The sequence below is a fragment of the Pan paniscus genome, chromosome 8 (assembly GCF_029289425.2).
Source record: "Pan paniscus chromosome 8, NHGRI_mPanPan1-v2.0_pri, whole genome shotgun sequence".
Lineage (NCBI taxonomy): Eukaryota > Metazoa > Chordata > Mammalia > Primates > Hominidae > Pan > Pan paniscus.
The window spans coordinates 72,456,677-72,474,695 of NC_073257.2; the positions used below are offsets into that span (position 1 = coordinate 72,456,677).

Genomic DNA, 18,019 nt, shown 5'->3' on the forward strand with positions numbered 1-18,019 from the left:
TATACTCAGGAAAATTTCTAATATTTGAATAGACTGATAAGAAAACACTCCAGCCTTCCTAGTCCGACACTATGTGCAGGACATTTCTTTTTAAAAATTTGACTTAGATGACCTATTATTAGTGACACAAGTATAAAATAAACTCAGAAACTTCCTTCATACCATAGTGATCATTATTAAGATAACCACTAGGCCGGGCATGGTGGATGACACCTGTAATCCCAGCACTTTGGGAGGCCGAGGTAGATGGATTACTTGAGGCCAGGAGTTCAAGACCAGCCTAGCCAACATGGAGAAACCCTCTCTACTAAAAATAGAAAAATTAGCCAGGCGTGGTGGTGTGTGCCTCTAATCCCAGCTACTTGGGAGGCTGATGCACGAGAATTGCTTGACCCTGGGAAGTGGAGCTTGCAGTGAGCTGAGATTGTGCCACTGCATGCCAGCCTGGGCGACAGAGAGAAACCCTATATCAAAAAAAAAAAAAGAAAGAAAAAAGAAAAAAAGATGACCACCATTGTAAGTTTTTTTTTTTCCTCTTTCTTCATGAGACTTTAATTAAATGAAATAGGTCTTTTTAGACAAAGTCCTTTTCTCTTTTCCAGTTTTGCTAACTGTTTGCTTATTCTACACCAACTTTTCTCTGTATGCTTTCTGGATAAGGAGATTAAGTCCATACTGGATTTACTGAGACTGACACCGAAGATACTGACGCCAATGACATTTCCTTAACCTCACTCCTCTCAGAGAGACCAACTAATCCCATTTGATCAGACACCTGATAGTGCTGGCCTTCCCAGGAAGCAGCAGCAAATGCTTGGATGTTTGCTGTTTGTTGTGAAGTCAGGCTCTGAGTGTTGGGATCTGTTCTAAACTCAAGAGCCTTATTTTCTTTTAAGGACAGTACAAGGCTGTTTATTGTTAATCCTGTCAGAGGGCTCCCTTTGAATTAATAGAGGATGGCTCATCAACAATTCAGATAAGGCACAGCCAGGTCTTCCTTCGGTTCTCAAGTGATTTAGGGGGAAGGCAGACCATATTTAAAGATTCCCACACCTGCTTCTCCCCACGCACACCCTCAGCCAATACACACAATCTCAGGAGTTGCCAGAGGAGAAAGACTAGGATGGAAGCTGATCTTGGATCTCCTCCCTTAATTACAAATTCTCTTCCACCTTTGCATGATTAGATGTTACAGATGACTGGGTCTTTGGAGCCAAGTGGTTTTCCTATTTATTTATTTGAGATGGAGTCTCGCTCTATTGCCCAAGCTGGAGTGCAGTGGCATGATCTCGGCTCACTGCAAGCTCTGCCTCCCAGGTTCACGCCATTCTCCTGCCTCAAGCAGGTGGGACTACAGGTGCCCGCCACCATGCCCAGCTAATTTTTTTGTATTTTTTAGTGGAGACAGGGTTTCACCATGTTAACCAGGATGGTCTCGATCTCCTGACCTTGTGATACACCCACTTTGGCCTCCCAAAGTGCTGGGATTACAGGTGTGAGCCACTGGACCTGGCCAGAGCCCAGTGATTTTCAATATACACTTTAAAAAATTTTTTAATTTAAATTGTGGTAAAATATACATAACATAAAACTTCCATTGTAACCATTTTTAAGTGCACAGTTCAGCAGCATTAAGTACACAGCATTCTGCAATCAGTCTCCAAACTCCTTTTATCTGGAAAAATGAAAAACTTTATAGCCATTAGCTGCGCCTACGCCCCTTTCCTCCCAGCCCAGGACCACCACCATCCTACTTTTGTCTCTGAATCTGACTACTATAGATATTATAGATACCTGTGTTAAGTGCAATCATAGTATTTGTCTTTTTGTGACTGGCTTATTTCACTCAGCATTTTATTATTTTTTTCTTTTTTGTGGTGGGAGGAGACAGGGTTTCACTCTGTCGCCCAGGCTGGAATGCAGTGGCGTGATCTTGGCTCACTGCAACCTCCGCCTCCCGAGTTCACGTGATTCTCCTGCCTCTTACTTCCAAGTAGCTGGGATTACAGGTGCACATCACCACACCCGGCTAATTTTTGTATATTAGTAGAGATGGCATTTCACCATGTTGGCTAGGCAGGTGTTGAACTCTTGACCTCAGATGATGTGCCTGCCTCAGCCTCCCAAAGTGCTGGGATTACAGGCGTGAGCCACTGTACCTGGCCAGCATAATGTCTTAAGGTTCATTCATGCTGTAGCATGCATCAAAATTTCCTCCCTTTTTAAGGCTGAGGAATGTTCCAGTGTATGGATGTACCACATTCTGTTTATCCATTCATCTGTTGGACTCGGCTTGCTTCCACCTTTTGGCTACTGTGAATAATGCTGCTATGAATATCCATGTACAAATACCTCTTGAGAACCTGCTTTTCATTATTTTGGGTATATACCCAGAAGTGGAACTGCTGGATCATACGTTAACTGTATTAATTTTCTGAGGAAATGATGAGCTGCTTTCATTGTGGCTGTATGAATTCACATTCCCATCAACAATGTACAAGAGTTCCCATATCTTCACATCCTTGCCAAGACCGGCTATTTTCTGATTTTTTTGATAGTAGCCATTTTAATGAGTATTCCATATATGCTTTTTAAATATATTTTTTTCAGGCTACATTTCAGAGTTTCCATAATTCCATAAAAAATAAGAACTTTGGGGGCACTAAAGATTGACATAGTAAATGCCTAATTCCTGTCGAAATTTGTTAGAAAAAGAGTTCTGCTAAAAAAAAGGACACCACTGATTTAGACCAAGAAACTATTTGTTTGACATGAGAACAAACATAATTAAAATGGAAGGAAATGACCAGTTATGGGACCTCTACTTTGTGCAGGCTCTATGAAACATGCATCATCTCATTTCATCTCCATAACAACACATGAAATAGATGCTATTAATGTCAGTTCACAGAGGACCAAAGTGAAGCTGGAAGGGGTTACAGGTAACACGGCTAGAAAATACCAGAGCTGAGATTTGACGCTGAGCTGTCTGATTCCCAAAGCTGTGCTCCTTCCTGTGGGTCACAGAAGAGAAAATATATCCTGATAGTGAGTCTCTTCCTAACTTGGGCAAACATTAGCTCCAGCTCTGAATCCAAGTAGCATAGTCTCTATACAGAAAATGTTGCCGAGAAACAATTTCCAACCAAAAGGAAACAGCATATTCAGTGACAGCAAAAATAGTTAATGTCTAAAAGAGTGGCTAGTTCAACTCTTTCATTTTAAATAAGAACTCATGGTTTTTCTTTATATTTCTTTAAAGATGTCACTATTAAAGCTCAATCAAGAGTAGCCTGCTATCTGTTTTACAGTAAAGAAAGCCCCTCCCAGCTAGAAAGATCTATGAGTAGAGAGATATATATAGCAGTTGAACGGAAAGGGGCACTTAAAACTCAATTGTGGAGGAATCAATTACTTACTCTACTTTGAGGAAAGTTATTTTAACATTTGAAACAATTTAGAATATGTTGATCTAATGATATTAGATTTCCTGAAATGTTTCTAATGAATGTTATAACTTCAATAAGAAAGTCCACCCCCTTTTGTTTTAACATTCTGCCATCAAAAATTCTTTAAAAAGTAATGGGGATTTATATTACAAATTTTCTATACTCCTGTATCACTTCTGACAAACCTGGAACTAAATTAATTTCTGTTTTGAGTATTTTTTCTTACCCCCCAAGAAAGTAAATCACTCTTGCAGGCTTCTGAGATATCAGTTAATTTGAAATTCTTAGTTTCTCAGGTATCTTGCCTTCACTTGATCTTTTAACAAATTAGATGCAGGAGTTTCAAACATGTCAAGAAATGAAAACAATGTCTTTGAAGTTTCTAAAGAAAGATGGTTTGGAAATACTAAAGTCAGTCTGTGCCAACAGCTTTATCTGCGGGCAGCACACATGTCCTAAGGAGCTGGAGCTACTCTTCTAGGTGCCATGAAGACCCCAGCTACCACCAGTGGCCGATACCCCATCCTCAACGAGAATGAGGCACTGAGGCTGCCCACTGAGCACCGTGCTGACTCTCCCCACAACCAAGCATGCCCCACCAGCTCCACAGGTCACGCACTGAGGCGTACCAAAATGTGTTAGAAGGTCTGGATTCACATCTGTGTTCTGCCACTTTATTCTTAGTAGGGCCCAAGACAAATGGGGGCCTCACTGACTTATCTATAAAATTGTATATTTTTTTGTGAATTTCATATGATGGACTATACCTAAATGTGTTTTGTAAGATGTAAGACATAAAATAAATTCAAGGCTATATTAAGGGGTTATCAACACAAAAATAATTGTTACAAGTAAATGATTTTTAAAGACTTCCATGACTCAACTTTGGGCAATTTATATAGAGAAACATTTTCATAACATAGCCTTGGTCAATATTTTCTAATCTTGCCTGATCAGAAGAATCACCTGAGGAACTTGTTAAAAACACAGATTGCAAGTCCCCAGTGCAGAGTTAATGATTCAGAATCTATGGGAAAATGTGGCTGAGACAAACTGGGAAAAACCAGTTGAGAGGTCTTGACTTAGAAACTGTTAGAACATTTGCTTTTAATTTTTTTTTTTCTTTTTTTGAGATGGAGTCTCGCTCTGTCGCCCAGGCTGGAGTGCAGTGGCACAATCTCGGCTCACTGCAACCTCTGCCTCCCAGGTTCAAGCAATTCTCCTGCCTCAGCCTCCCCAGTAGCTGGGACTACAGGTGCCCGCCACCACGCCTGGCTAATTTTTTTGTATTTTTAGCAGAGACGGAGTTTCACCATGTTAGCCAGGATGGTCTCGATCTCCTGACCTTGTGATCTGCCCTCCTTGGCCTCCCAAAGTTCTGGGATTACGGGCATGAGCCACCGCACCCGGCCTGCTTTTATATTTTAAACTAAGGGGACCTCACTCCTTTTAGAGAGAAGCCTGCCTTATATTTCTTACCAGGAAATATATATCATATGCTTTTGTCATAAGGTCATCAAGTTTCTAAATGTCCAGAGTCCATTTCAAAGCCCGATTATTTAGGGATTCAAAAATGTATTTAATTCATCTCACAAGCCTGGCCCAGGTAGAGACCAAATCACCAGCCAGAACACAAGAGGCTGCTGTCAATTCTGGTTTTCTTGTGATGACATTGGATTACGTCAAAGCCCAAACACACATTGCCTTTGATGTTACAATATTATGAACTACACAGTTTTTATTGTCTTTACTGTATCTTAGCACTAGCTCCACTAGTTTGAGTGGCTTTGTACAAGTTATGGAACTTCTTGCTTCCTAGTATAAAATGGAAATCATATCCACACCTCATGAAATTATGAATAATAAATGAAATACTTGCTACTGTACCTGGCACCCAGTGATACATGAAAGCTATTAACTAAATTAGTTTGAATTTTGTGCTGCTTTTTCCACCTCGTATTTCAAAGTCTTAGCAGTGGGAGCTGAACAGAGCCTCAGGGTCTTCTGACCAACCGCTCTCTGGGGTGCATTGCTGGGGGATGCTAGACACTCTCTGAGAGCATCTCAGACCAACCATGGATTTCTGGGCCCTTCCTTCCCATCCTGGGACACCTCACTGCTCCATTTCTTGGCTGTAAAGAGATGTTCAATCCAGCATGTCTGATGGGTGCATCACTGGCCTTTCGGTTGGGACACTGTTATTCGTGTGAGACTGACCCATGCATTGAAGGAGCCTAAGCCATCCTGGGCCTCTCCCATTACATGCCAACCACCACTGTGACAATCAAAAATTCCTCTACAAATTTCCAAGTCTTTTAAGGCAGATGATGCTCCTTTTCCCTCCACTGAAAACCAGTGGCTCTGGCCAGACTCCACAGAGGTCATCAGCAAGTAGAAGTGCATCATACTAGGGGGCAACATGCTGCTCCTGTCGGTACTTTTCTTTCTGTGACTGGAGTCAGCCACAGCTTGTAACTTCAGTTTCCTGATTTCCCCTTCATATGTGTCATAATTCACCTTATACACTACTGCCATCATTCTATCCACTTAAAGACCTGCAATAAGTAACTCCCTCTACCTGCAGGATCAAGGCCAGTGCCCACAGCCCAGGCTGGCATTCACTGAGCCCCTTCCCCACCGGGCTGGACTCTCATAATTCATCTCCAGTCTCATTTCACACCTGCATCTGGGCTTCAGCCTCCTTTTCTTGGAGCTGATCCCCATTTCTATATTTCCATCACAGTCTAGCTTTGCAACTTTTTCCTACCAATTATCTGGTCCATGCTGATCTCCTATCTGAATTTATTTTCTTAGAACTTCTTGCTTAAGTTTGGAAGAGGGCCAATAAATGATCGTGCCTGTGTCCAAAGGGGCTGACACCTGTGCAATCCTTCAGTTCTATGAACCCTAACCTCTACACTCTAGGTACCCCTTTGCCCTTTCTGTATATTCTTCAAACCACCAGAGGAAGAAGAGCAATGTTTTTTTCACTGCTGCGGAAGAACTGCAGTGCTCAAGGAGGGGACCAGGATTCATCTGAGCAGATCCAAATGCACTGTCTGATGACAGGGAGTGTGGACAACGTGCTGGAACATTTAGCAGAGCATCAGTCTGGGGCATGGCAGCCCCTAGCTGTTATTTTCACTGAATGGGGGAAATAAAAATTCTACAGCTAATGAATAATTCTCTCTTAAAGTGCAAATGAATAAAGTGAGTTTTGCCAACTCCTACCTTAATAGAACTTTATTTCACACAATTTCAAAATAGGATTTTTTTCGGGTCATTTAAAAATGTTCTCAGAGCAACAATTCTGGAGCAGCACCCCAGGCGGCAGGGCACATATTCAAGGAGAAAAAGTGAAAAACTTTCCAATTTCCATGATTTCTTTTATTGGCTCTCTTATTGTCTTAATGTCATTAATTAACAGTTTCTTATTTATTATTTATTATTTCTTATTATGAGACTTTCTCATGCTGACAAATAGCACCACAAACAACATAATTCATTCTGAGAAGCCACATTCCTGACTACTTCTGGATGTACTTTAGAGGGCTACCTTGGTGCCATCGACCTGACCTGCGTCATGCTTTACAGGGGAACGTGACTTGCAGTGACAGCGTCCCCTCCTGGATGCAAGCAGTGACAACCATCACCATGTCTTGAGCCCTTGCCCATGTCTTGTGGGCCAGGCACTGTGTTAAGCAATTTCTGTGGATTATTTCATTCAATCATCACAGTGACAGCATTAGGTTCTACCATTGGACCCATTATATGGATGATTAGGCTGAAACATAAATAACTACTCAAGAGCACCAGGAGAAGCTGCAAGGCCAGTGTGGGACTCCAGCATTCTGACAGTGCGGTTTACTTTGCCACTGTCCCATACGTACTCTATTGTGAAAGGGGGAGGGAAGCTGAAGACTACCTCCATTGCTGTCAGACAAGGTGGTTGGGCAGAGGACAAGGGCTTGGGGTTGGCTGATGTCTCTCTCATTTGGCTAAAATAACTGTAGGCCAGGTGATGAAGGGACTTGCCCTGGACCACATTAGTGATTGATGATACAGCCAAGATAAGAGTCCAGAGTCCAGTACGTATTCCTCCCCTCACTCCACTGTCACTTAGAAATGGCACCTCTTCAGGTGAGGAACATAGATCCCACTCCACACGGGAAGATGTCAATGAAGTTCAAGTATATAAATGGATATCAGATAAAAATACTCCTTTAAAAAATGTATGTAAGAGATTCTCCTTTGATGTGGCATTCAGGAAAAGGCAGAAATGAGATTGCACGGCATAATTATAAGAGCAAATCTATGTAAACATGCATCTCCTCCATTCTGTCACCTTACAAAAACTTACTGGTTTTGTTCCTCCTGAAATGTTAATATCACCATGGCAACAAGAATATGTTTAATGCAATAGACACATGGCTACTTTCCCATAACTCATATTCCTTTGCTAAGGCTCTCAAATCCCCATTTTCATGGGGAGGTTTACATAACCCTTAAAAGAAAGAAAAGAAGTCTTTGTCTTTAATGCTGTTGAGCCTATACTAGGAGATAAACCTATTAAAAAAATATGTACCAATAAAAAAGAAATGTATGTGTGTGTGGTCTCTGTTGGGATAAACATTCAAATGCCAAAAAAAGTCTGCTATAAGTGGTTTTTATTTTCTCACTTGTGATTTATTGTATTTTGTTTAAAGCATGATTTGTATAACAAGAGGAAAATATACAGTCATCCTATGGTATCCATGGGGATTGGTTACAAGACTCCTGAGGATGCCAAAACCCGTGGATGCTCAAGTCCCTTATATAAATCAGCATTTGCACATAACCTACGCACACTCTCTGTACACTTTAAATGATCTCTAGATTTATAATGACTAATACAATATAAAAGTCATGTAAATAGTTATTATACTATATTTTAAAATTTGTATTCTTTTTCTATGTTGTATTATTTTTTATTGTTTTTTTTTCCCCCAAATATCTTCCATCCATGGTTGGTTAAAACCATGGATGTGAAATCTAAGAATGTGGAGAGCCGTTTGTATTTTAAACGTATGTTTGCAAATGCATCACTACACAAACCAAAGTAGAGTCTCCAAAAGCCCTACACCCTTGTAAAACCATCAGGAGTTTGCCACACTCTTACTGGAGCCAGGCTCACCTCTTCTCCGTGCTCCAGTAGCTGATGTCCTTTCTAGCATCTTCTGGTGGTCACTTGGGGCCTTCACAGCCCAGAGCCTGAGGCCCTGCTTAAAACACTCTTAATTTTGAACAAAGCTTGGCAATAGACTTTTAGCCTAGGCTTAGCCCAGTTAGCCTAGGCCTGTCTTCCAAGGTCATCTACAGAGCTGAATGCAAAGTCTCCTTGCTGCTCAAATAAACTTGTCCCTCTGCCTCTGACATTGGGTTTGGTGCACTGGTCTAAAATTCTATTAGTATCCTGTGAATTTTTCCATCTCCCTTAACGCAGCTGAGTTTAGTTTGGAAAGCAGCTCCTAGACCAGGAGAGATTCAAGTTGAAGTAACAGGAATTTTGATAGGCTAGGGAGAGGAAAGCAGGTTTGTATAGGTGCTGGGTGACCAGGAGTGGTGGACAGGAAGGCCAAGAAGTGATTTATTCATTCATTTTTGAATTCAATAAATATATACTGAGTCCCTCCCAGCACCAGGTACTGGGCTATACTCCAGGGATTCCAAAATGTGTAAGATGACACAGGTCTGTTCTTGGGGAATTCAAAGTCTGCATGTGAGATGAAAAACAGGATGTGGGAGAGAGCTATATTTTATTACATTTTTACTTTAGCCCTCGTAGGATTGTTATGACAATAAGTGCAAAATGCCTAATAAAGAAGCTGGATAATAAATTATAACTTAAAAAATCATTATTACTATAAATATCACCTGAAGAAGTAAAGAAGGGAATGGACATTTACTGAGCACTTATTTCGTAGCAGGCAGAATTGTTGATGTTTTTATATTCATTGCCTTCTAGGTGAATGAAATGCAGCTGAACATTTTGGTGACTCTATTAATATGTCAAGGAAGGTAAATAGAAAAAAGGCTATCAGGCAGCAAAAACAAATCATCCTCTGAAAGACTGAGAGAATTAAGTTCATGTTAAAGTCACTTGCACAGAGCCAGGCACATGGTAAGCACCTGGGGACCAAAGGAAAACCTAGAGACAGAGGATGACTAGGGCATCTCAACCTTCCAGGGGCTTAGATAGCAAATAGAGTGTGCAAAATGGACAATAGCAGATAAATAAAATTATATTTGAGGCCTAATGTGAGTGGAAGTACAGGCTGTGATGCTCACCTATGGGGTCAGGGACTAACCATCTTCCTTGAGGGAAATGTTGCATTTTCAGATCATTATGACATTGAAGGGAAGGAAGGCCTAAGATGGATGGTGTCATGGCTTCATTCAAAATAACTTTCTATGATGATGGACATGCGATATATCTGTGCCATTTAATAAGACAGTAGCCACTAGCTATTGAGCACTTGAAATGCTCTTGAGAATAAAAAAAAATTTATTTAAATCAAAGCTAGTTCCCCAGGTTAGTGGCTACTGAAGTAACATAGCCCAGGTGTAGAGAAAACAGAGTTTCCTTCCTCACTGGGGCCCAGAGGTGGTTAAGAGGCCTGGACTCTGGCTAGGAGAGATCTGGTAAAGGGGTTCCCACTTGGGGGAAATGAGATAGACTCTGCAACACAGTGGTCTCCGGGGGCTCAGAAGGGGTCACCAGACGAACTCCAAGGAAGGGGGCACAGCCTGTGGTCTTTGGGGACACTGTTACAGAGGACCTATCCTTCAGCTTTGCCTTTCTGCTTTCAACTCCTTTCATCAATTCCTGAGTTTTTAGAAAAGTCCTATTCAGCATTATAGCCTAGATGCAGCTATGCTTTGGGGAATTACAGGAGAAATTGTATTATATGGTTTGGCACCTTGGTGCCTGAACGAATTGGTAGTGTAGGGACTAATAAAGTACTAAGTATTCACACATTAGTAACAAGTACTAATGGTAGAGTAGGTAACTCAAGTCTGAACCTTCAGGTCCAGCTTATAGTAGATGCTCTATAAATATTGCTAAATTGGATTGAATTTAGAAAAGAAATCCCCCAGATAATGCTCATCCATGGATACTGTTTTGCTCATGCATGTGCTAAGCCATGTTGGCCTCAGGTTTGGACAGAACATAATTCTTTTAAAAAAATAATTTCAACCTTTATATTCAGGAGGTATATGTGCAGGTTTGTTACGTGGGTATATTGCATGGCACTGAAGTTTGGTGTACGAAAGATCTCATCACCTAGGTTGTGAGCATAGTACCCAATAGGTAGTTTTTCAACTCTGCCACAACAGTAGTCCCCAGTGTCTATTGTTGTCATCTTTATGTCCATGAGTACCCCACATTTAGCTCCCACTAGTAAATGAGAATACGTGGTACTTGGTTTCCTGTTCCTGCATTAATTTGCTTGGGATAATGGCCTCCAGCTGCATCCATGTTGCTGCAAAAAACATGACTTTGTTCCTTTTTCATGGCTACGTGCTACTCCATAGTATATATGTACCACATTTTCTTCATCCAGTCCACTGTTGATGGGCACCTAGGTTGATTCTGTGTCTTTGCTATCATAAATAGTGCTTCAATGAACATGTGAACACGTATTTTTTGGCAAGACAATTTATTTTCTTCTGAATACATATTCAGTAATGGGATTGCTGGGTTGAATGGTAGTTTAAGTTCTTTGAGAAATCTCCAAACTGCTTTCCAATTTGTGGCTGAACTAATTTACGTTCCTACCAACAGTACATAAGTGCAGAAGAGAAGTCTAATCCTTTTATTTTTCCACCAACAGGCTTAGTAGTTCAAGTATCTAAAAACATTGCTCTCATTTTATCCAAACATTAAAATATCTTAAATAAAGTAACCCTTTGTATGATTTAGTAGGGTTCTGAATGTGGTCCAATATCGATCAAAACCTTGTATAAAATACCCAATATTTGAAAAAGGCAGCCCAATGGACATGTTAACCAGTCACTGATCTGTGCCATACATGCCAAGTTCTTTCTTACACAACTAGAACATCATAAAGTTAAGTAGCTGGGCCACAGTCTCTCAGCTTCTCTGGGCAAGGTGCCTTCACAGATGGAGTTATAGCAGTCATAGGCAGTAGGAAGTAGAATTGAGCCTTTTGAAGTATAGTAACTAAAGATATTGCTAACTATTTAATTCTCTGTTCTTAAGGATTCATATGATAAAAATAATGTTTGAGTTATTTCACACAAAAATTGTCTCTATAGGTAACTACAGGATTTCAGTTGTCAAAAGTGGAAACTCTATTATCCATGCTTCCTTTTCCACTATATATATCAAAGCTTTTAAGGCCTATATTTATTTTCCATTGTATTTACTGGCTCATTCCTGCTGCTTGGTAACATTTACTTTTTTGGTTCCGCCCTTCACGTCTGTATATTTTAATCTGTAAACCACCCGAAATCTTTTTGGAAACAAATGAGGTATAGAATCCAAACACATAAATCCCTAATCCTTTCAGAGATCAAAACAAAAAGTGCTAAATGGCAAGACTAACAGAAGAATGCTTTATTCAATTATCTTCTAAAAATGGGAAGTTGAATAATAATTTACAAGAGAAAGGCCAATGACAAGAGTGAAGATTAGATTAGGTGGTCCATTGTATTTGATGAAAAAATTCAGCCAGCAAAGTATTAATCTATCTTATTCAATCAATAAAGGGAACTTTGCAGGCAACCACATAATACAATTTGGCCTTTTGTTACTCTAGTGCACAAATGCTCCTTACTGGAATGACAATCGGTACTAGCTCTAGTATGTTTTAGTTACATTCTCTTTCCCAAGAGAGCTAGAATGATTTGCAAAGAGAGCAAGGGTCATGCATAAATTCAGACAGTGTCAGTGCCATCTCAGCAGACTCAGTTCAAAGAATGAAGAATGCTGACGCTGCATTGCAGCATTCAGCAGCTACTGCATTAACTCCCTGCAGCAGACCCATGAGCCTGAATAGATCTCCAAGGATAATCCAAAAGGAAATATTGACGATGTCAGACAGGATATCTTACATATACCTAGTAAAATTACAATGCAAACATCATAATAAAAATTGAAGGAAAGGTGTTATTGAAACAGTTAAGTATGCTATAAATCAGTTACCAGAACTGCTACTCAGAAGTATACATTCACCACTGACTGGGACCTGCTTTACTGCTGCATGAATTAGTTGGCACTACAAATGAATACAGAAAGCAATTCCTTCTATTGTGTACTCCCTTCAGTCACATCGCCTTTGTTTCTACCTATTATCTGCTTTGGAAATGAACATCTATTGCATGCAGGAAAGATTCCAGAAGTGTTGTCATTCTTCCTCTTCCCCAGCTCTCTTTGCTAGCAGGTGGTCACTCTCTGGGACATTCCCTCAGTCTACAGTGCTATAAAGAACTGCAAGACTTTATCTGTCATACTTCTTTCTTCACTGATTTAAATCTTCCACTCCCTACTGTATTTTGTCACAGGCAGAAAACAGAAATTGCAGCCCCCCAAGACAAAGGGTGCTGCTGTTTTTTAATCTACTTCTAACCACCTCATCAATACCTCTCTCCAAACCTGGCTCTGAAGCATATGATTTATGGTTACAATTTGCAGCCAATTCTTAGCAAATGAGGCTTAATAATGCTCCCTTTATTGCTCTGACTGGATACAATTTGATCCTGTCTGCATTCAGGGGCCTCTTACTTTCACCTGCTATTTCTGTTACCTTCTTGAGAGAACTATGACCTAGAAAGACTCCATGGAAGCTGGGAAGGGAGAAGCCTCTGTAATATGAAAGTGGAGATGCTAGATTATTATACAACAAAATTGCTACAGGTGTGGGACCTCAAATGGATTGCTTGAGGCAGCTGGCAGTTGCCTCAGTTTAAGCTCTTTAAAAAGAGTTCTCAGGTACCCTAAAGCCAGTCATCAATCACCCACTGCAGAGAGAGGCATAGCTCATTTGGGAATACGCAACAGCCCAAGCCTCCTATTAAATAAAATCAAATTCCACCACAGCCTTCAGCTCAGAATGCTATTAGACCTCATTAATTAGGAAAGACTGGGAAAAATGCATTTCTGAATCAGTGAAAAGTCTGAATTTTAACATATTTTAAACAAAAGCACAGTGTAAGTATTTTAAATCATATATGGTAACTCAGGAAGGTTAACGACGTGGGTCTGATGTCTCCACTGATTTTTAATCAATAAATAAGCATCTTTTGTCATTACCACAGTCATTGTTTTAATGCAAATGAACACTTTAGAATCACTTGGAAAAGTCTGAAAATACTGTAATATGTCCTCTTAAATTGCTTAAACATTTCTCTAATCCTCTTGTTTTTAGCAACTCAGAAAATTTCTGAACAAAGGCACAAAGACAAACTTCAAACACCACCCTGACATAAATTTTCTGAATGTCCTAATTAGAAGATGTAACTTAATGAGGTTTTATTATGCTATGAATTACAGAAATAAAACCAGAAGAATGCATCTTGAAATGAACTTCAGCTTCAACACTGACATACCCTGTTTATACTTGACTTAAAGAAGGGCTTAGCTTTGTCCTTCAAAGTGTCAAACTAGGCCTTGGATCTGCCACATCAAGGATGTAGTTAACACAATAAGAAAAATTGTGAATAAAATTGACTGACGCTCTCCAGTCATTTAAACTGATGAAGGCTTTCGGCAAGCTCATGACAACAGGATAGGAAATAGCTTTTCTATTAGTACAATCTCAGCCCTTATTAATTTTTATAGAACTAACAAATTATAAGAGGGAAAGTAAAATAAACCCCTTTAAGTTACCTAGGGGAGAGAATAGTGGTTAAGAGCTTTGGGGCTGAAATCCTGCCTCTTCCAACCTGCTAGCACTGTGATCCTAAAGCAGCTACTTCTTATCTCTAAACCTAGGTTTCTTCTTCTGTAAAATAAGGATAAACTGTACCTTTCCTTATATTAGTATACGTGAGATAAAATGCATAGCCTGGCATCTTACAGTCAGGAAAGACTTCAGAAATGATATTATTTTTACTGCTGATGTAACTACCACTGTACTGCTGTTGCTAGCATTATACACTATCTCCCTATCTAATCTAGTTTCATTTCTCTTCTAAGAAGTGAGGGTTCAGCAAAAAATAAGACTTCAAATGCTACGTTCAAAATAACAGTGCTGCTTGATATCGTGTAGATGTATGTCCCCACCCAAATCTCATGTTGAAACGTAGTGTCCCGTGTTGGAGGTGCAGCCTGGCGGGAGGTGATTGGATCATGGGGAAGGACTTCTCATGAATGGTTTAGCACCATCTGCTTGGTGCTGTCCTTGTGATAGTGAGGGAGTTCTCATGAGACCTGGTCATTTAAAAGTGTACAGCACCACTTTTCTTGCTCTCTTGCTCCTGCTCTGGCCATGTGATGTGCCTGTCCCTGCTTCGCCTCCTGCCATTATTCTTAAGTTTCCTGAGGCCTCCCCAGGAGCCGAGCTGGTGCCAGTATCATGCTTCCTGTACAGCCCGCAGAACCAGGAGCCAACTGAACCTCTATTCTTTATGAATTACCCAATCTCAGATACCTCTTTATAGCAATGTGAAAACAGACTAATACACTACTGCCGCTGCTGTTAGTGATGATACTACATCAGGCACCAGCTGAGTGATTTACATATGCTATCTCTTTTAATTTTCAGTGACGCAGTGAGGGAGAGGTGATATTTTATAATTGTTTATTTAATTTCATAATTCATATTATCTCATCTTATAAATGAGGAAACTGACAGACACAGGGAAAAAAGTGAAAGCCAAAATTTGAACCTAAGGAGTCTCAGAGTCCAGGATTTCAGCCACTACTTCATCCTGCCTCCAGCTTCACTTGTACTTCCAACAGTGTTTCTGATGGTCAAGCTGAACACCAGTTTTTAAATTGAGAGCAGTGCTACTCTGTTTGGATGTCCAACCTGCTGTGCAGTGGGCCATATGACATTGTAATTCCTTTCTTCAATGGATATGAGCTTACTCAGGTTACACAAACTTGTTACTCATTATGAAAGTTTGTAGGGGACAGAAGATAAAGGCAAAAGATGGTCTCATTATTTAGATTCTGTAGTTTAGGCTTCACCCAGGTATTCCAGAACATTCCCATTGTAAGGTCAAGACCCTGATCTCTAGAGCACTGAGTGCCATCTGACCAATTTCTAAGGGTTTCAGAAATTTTAACTTAGGGAACTATTTGTTGTCTCCAGCCACGATTCCTTGAATCACATCTTCTATATATGCATTTATAGATTTATTTATCATCCATCCCAGGTAGCATTCCTGATCTTGGTTTACTGCTCCTGCTAGGAAACAGGCACACCTATGTAAAATCAAGAACATACACTAGGATGAGTAGAAATCATAGCCTTCACTGACTGGAAGGACTCTTGGAGGCAATTTGTCCCAACATCCTCATGTTGGGGAAAGAGAGTATAAAATAGTTTCAAATGCTTTAAAGGCATTACACATTGCTGTGCTCTTACCCTTGCGGTGAAGTCCACAGCAGCCGCTCGGTTTAACAGCAACGTGGCTACATTGATATTTCCATAGTGAGCAGCTATGTGGAGCGGAGTGAAGCCACTCTGTAAAGAAAACATAGCAGACATTCAATTGATTCCTGCCAGCCCCCTGCCTGACAGGCAAATATCATAACCCTGCCCAAATAAAAATGAGGAAGCAAAATATGCTGAGGTCTATGTTCCATTCTGTACTAGGTTTCGATCAGTGCCAATTGCTCACAGGGTTTCTAATAACCCCCAAACTTACAGGCAGAAGAATAGCCAGGGAGGAACCAAGGGTGGAGACTGAGCAATTTTAGTAATCCAATAACAGAACTATATAAAAGCCAACATTTCAAGAAATTAAGATAGAGATGAGAAAAATCTTTATAGCTGATAGCTTGATTAGTGCCGCTGTTTTATAACTGATGATAGAATTGTGCATTGAAACTCAAAATTCAATTAGTTTATATATTTGATATAGATTCAAATTACTGAACAGTAAATGCCAATTTTCATGACAAAAGCAGTTTTGGGGGGAAGAGGTACTACCACAAAGTTGGTTTTATATAATGGGCAATTGTATTCCATGAAAAATCCACAAGTTAATCTCTTTGTTAGCCAATGCCTATTCAATAACACATGTTTTTGGATTGTTCATACCAAGGTCATTTTACTTCCTTAAAAAATGCTAAAACATGCAGCGATTCACTTAGTCCCCAAAGATTGAAACCTTATAGGAACTAGATGCATTTCTAATTTGTTAGCAAGCTTCTTAGCCATGCTAGCTATCTCACTGAGTCTTGTAGAAGGGTGGGTCATATTGACACCATTCTGAAATACCTTTCCTTTTGCTGACACCACAGAGGGTAAGTGTCATGCACAACCCTAAAAAACGAGTCCTGGATGAGTAGAATGACAGGGTTGTCTGCAGCTTTAGATATAGCTGATAAACATCTAAAGTGTCCAGACTCTTCATCTCACACAGCTCTATTGCAATACCCTTAAGAGTCAAGGATTCCTCATCTCTTTCAAACACCAGGTTCAGCTGCAGAAAGCCCTGGTAATCAAACTACTGCTATCTTATCTGGCACATGCTCCTTTGGGGAGAGGAGGGATTGGGGATAAAGCAGGTATCTAGCCTACAGAAGGCGATGCAAAGAAGAAGGGAGAGACATGAGGCAGCAGCACTAAGTCATGGGAAAATGATGATGCAGATATAGACTACACGTATATGCATATATATATATATACCTCTGTTGTTCTATTCACCACCATCTAGGTTAACACATTTGGAAGCAAAGAGGAGGAAAAAATGAACGGTTAGTTCACTATTGGTGATATGGATTGCAGAAAGCTCATGACAGCTAAGTAATGAGGATGGAAGCTCTGATGAAAGCACAATAGGCACAGAAAGAAAGCTAGACTGAATGATGGGCTACGCAACGGCCTAGTCCAAATGCCACATTTCCGTCACAGAGACTTTCAGGTACCACATGTCAAGACGATGGGAATTTTTGGCTGTGGCTGTCTTGCTGCTGGCATGCTTTCCGCAGCTGATCTACGCTCAGTGCCTGGCCTGTCATCTTGGGTATCAACCAGAGGTTTGTTTGTGTACACTGTCTTTAGCATTTTGTAATTTTTCACCCTGATGTTTGAGCTGAACTGTTGAATATATTCCAAAACTATATTCAAAGGAAAGAAATGATCACTGCATAGAAATTGATTTCTTTTGAGGTGGCCTCCCTTTTAGCACGCATAGGGCCGCATTCCCCTCACCCCCCAGCTTCTCATGTGAAGGGAGGCTGTGCCTTCAGTGGCTAGCTCAGACACACATTGTTCCTCCCTTCAATGAAGTTAAAGGCATGGCATAAGCTTGCCAAGAGGGAGACCAGGTGCTCTTAAAGGTTGTGTGTCTAATACCGGAGAGTTGCATGACAGGCCCGTGTCCCTCGTGCC

General features: G+C 40.5%; 1 protein-coding gene across 30 annotated transcripts in view; it reads right to left on the reverse strand.

Annotated features, from left to right (window-relative positions):
• ANK3 (ankyrin 3) overlaps window positions 1-18,019 on the reverse strand; it is a 709,526-nt gene that overhangs the window by 218,386 nt on the left and 473,121 nt on the right. For 20 of the 30 annotated variants that reach the window (XM_055092833.3, XM_055092837.2, XM_055092830.1 and 17 more), the window contains 2 exons: window positions 17,315-17,338; window positions 16,046-16,144 (listed from right to left, as the gene is read on the reverse strand). In XM_055092833.3, coding sequence (XP_054948808.1) covers window positions 16,046-16,144; window positions 17,315-17,338 — 123 coding nt within the window. The remainder of the gene's footprint in view (window positions 1-16,045; window positions 16,145-17,314; window positions 17,339-18,019) is intronic. The other 10 variants (XM_057298899.1, XM_057298898.2, XM_055092846.2 and 7 more) reach the window with 1 other exon arrangement.